Consider the following 2,183-nt stretch of genomic DNA (forward strand, 5'->3'; position numbering starts at 1 on the left):
CTGATGAACCCAATTTGTTGAACCCAATCCCCTGATGTCACTGTTTGTTGTTACTATTTATAGAATAAAGCAGCTCCACAAGCCAAGAAAGGTGCTAGCACAACTAGGACTCCAAACTCCAGCAACATCCCAGCCAAGACAACAACACAACCAGCAACAAAACTTCAGCCAAAGAGAAAGAGTTGTACACAAGTTGGAAGGAGCCAAGAGTCACAAACATCCTCCAAGAGACTTAGATGCAGTAGCAGCGCCAGTCAACCCCAGCCATCGACAGCAACAATCACTAGCCCATCAAGTAGGACCCTGAAGTTCATGGCAAAAACACCACCTAGGGCTTGGAAAGCATTGGAATGAAGAACATAGTAGATTTTTGTGTTTTTTTTCTGTTTTGTAATGAAAGTGACAATGACCAAGGGCTAATATCCCTGTGATACTTTAGACAGCCTACTTTAAGACTACTACTTTCATGTTGATCTGTTTTGTGTTGTTATCTTTTCATGGTTATATTTAAGACTTGTTTGGATATTGTAATGGCTAAAAGAAGCTACTTTAAGACTTCTACATTATCTAATGATTTAGATGAATTTTCAGCAGCATAGTTATGTGAATTGGCAAATCAAGCCTTCTATTTATTGGTAGATCAAACTGAAATAAACTTTTACAGAGCCAAATAATCCATGTTAAAATACAGGAACTCATAGCTTTTCATTTCACTCAAAAACTTGATAATGTTTACAGCAAATGCCTTTACGCATACAACTTCCAAAAAGTTTCAACTAACACATCACTGTTATCACCCTAATTGTATGTCAATTTTTTCAATCCCCTAAATAATTCACATTCCCTCCAAACTAGGGACAACAACAGCAAAGCAAACAAATATAACTGCTAACCCCCTAAACCTCAATTAAGTCGATCATATAGCAGCAGCCCAGCCATTGTCCATCCAAGAATTCCAATAGCAAGTGCCAATGCAAATTTTCTTTCAGCTTTCTGCAGTTCTTGTTTTAACGAACTTGCTTTGTTCTTTAGTCTTTCAATTTGTGGATCTTGCCCTTCAGGCTCTGCCCAAGAAAAATAATTGCATCCTTTTCCTATCTGTTCTCAACCAAACCAAAACGAAGACATCAAACAGTTCAGATCCTCCAAACACTAACACCCAACGCAATTTTGAAACAACAGATAGAAAAGAGGAGACTCACCTGATAGTTGACACAGCCCCAAAATCTTCTTCCTGGGTTCTCCGCTGTAGATGATGTCCGCAATGCTGGTCTCTCTTCACAGAAGCATGTCCTCCTTCTCCCACGACTCTTGCTGCTACTACGCGAACCTTGGAAAGACGACTGAGGAGCCATTCTCAGCAGATGAAGAACAACAATTTTGGGGATTAAGGTTTACTTATTGGACCGGATTTCATTTCTTTTTTTTTGTGCTTCTAATTGTTAACTGTAGCCACACCCTCTCCCTTGCCACGTCGGATACGATGTTAAGAATTTGACACCCACTTAACGGCAGGACCTAATTGATGCAAATCAAAACTTTTTTGGATTTAAATAGAACAGTTTAAACGTTGGGGACTAAAACAGAATTCACCCCAAACGTATGGGACCAAATTAGTACTTTACCCTAATTTTTATCTAATTTTAATTATAAATTAATCCCTCATATATTATTTAATTATAAAATTTATTTTTTATTTTATAAATTATTATTTATCATTCATCTATTATGTTTATTAATAGTAAAAAACAAAAGGAGGATTCTCCCATAAAGATGCGTAAAACGTCTTTTTGCAAAGACACCTATGTGTCACATTATTATTGGACGTATTAATGAATCGGTTATTTTTTAATTTCTTACCAAACTAGAATAAAATCGATTTTTTTATAATAATAACAATAAACCCAATTGTTATTAGATCCGGTCGAATCGACCAATTTACATAACCCACTGGATCATGGTTTTTTTTGTTTTTTTTTTAAAACAAAAATCAGGGATATATTTGTCTTTTTATAAAAAATTTAAACATGATTCGGTTTAGATTGTATAAATCTGTCAGATCAAATCGGGTCTAATAAATATAGTACGGACAATTGGGTTTATTATTGTTGCTATAATAAATCAATTTTGTTCTGGTTTATTAAAAAATAAATTATTGACCGATTTAATAAAGATGTCCAATA

The 2,183-nt window shown here is 35.1% G+C and overlaps 1 protein-coding gene across 1 annotated transcript; it reads right to left on the reverse strand.

Moving 5' to 3' along the window:
- LOC107627264 lies at positions 904–1,355 on the reverse strand. The gene is made up of 2 exons (XM_016330115.1): positions 1,203–1,355; positions 904–1,098 (listed from the first exon to the last, which is right to left on the reverse strand). The coding sequence occupies exons 1-2, from the start codon at positions 1,353–1,355 to the stop codon at positions 904–906; spliced, it is 348 nt and encodes a 115-aa protein (XP_016185601.1).

The sequence above is a fragment of the Arachis ipaensis genome, chromosome B02 (assembly GCF_000816755.2).
Source record: "Arachis ipaensis cultivar K30076 chromosome B02, Araip1.1, whole genome shotgun sequence".
In the NCBI taxonomy this organism is placed as follows: domain Eukaryota; kingdom Viridiplantae; phylum Streptophyta; class Magnoliopsida; order Fabales; family Fabaceae; genus Arachis; species Arachis ipaensis.

Coding starts and splice junctions, on each gene's coding strand:
- LOC107627264 (XM_016330115.1), bottom strand. CDS start 1,355: ATGGCTCCTCAGTCGTCTTTCCAAGGTTCGCGTAGTAGCAGCAAGAGT. Junction 1,099..1,202: donor GGGGCTGTGTCAACTATCAG/GTGAGTCTCCTC, acceptor GGTTGAGAACAG/ATAGGAAAAGGATGCAATTA.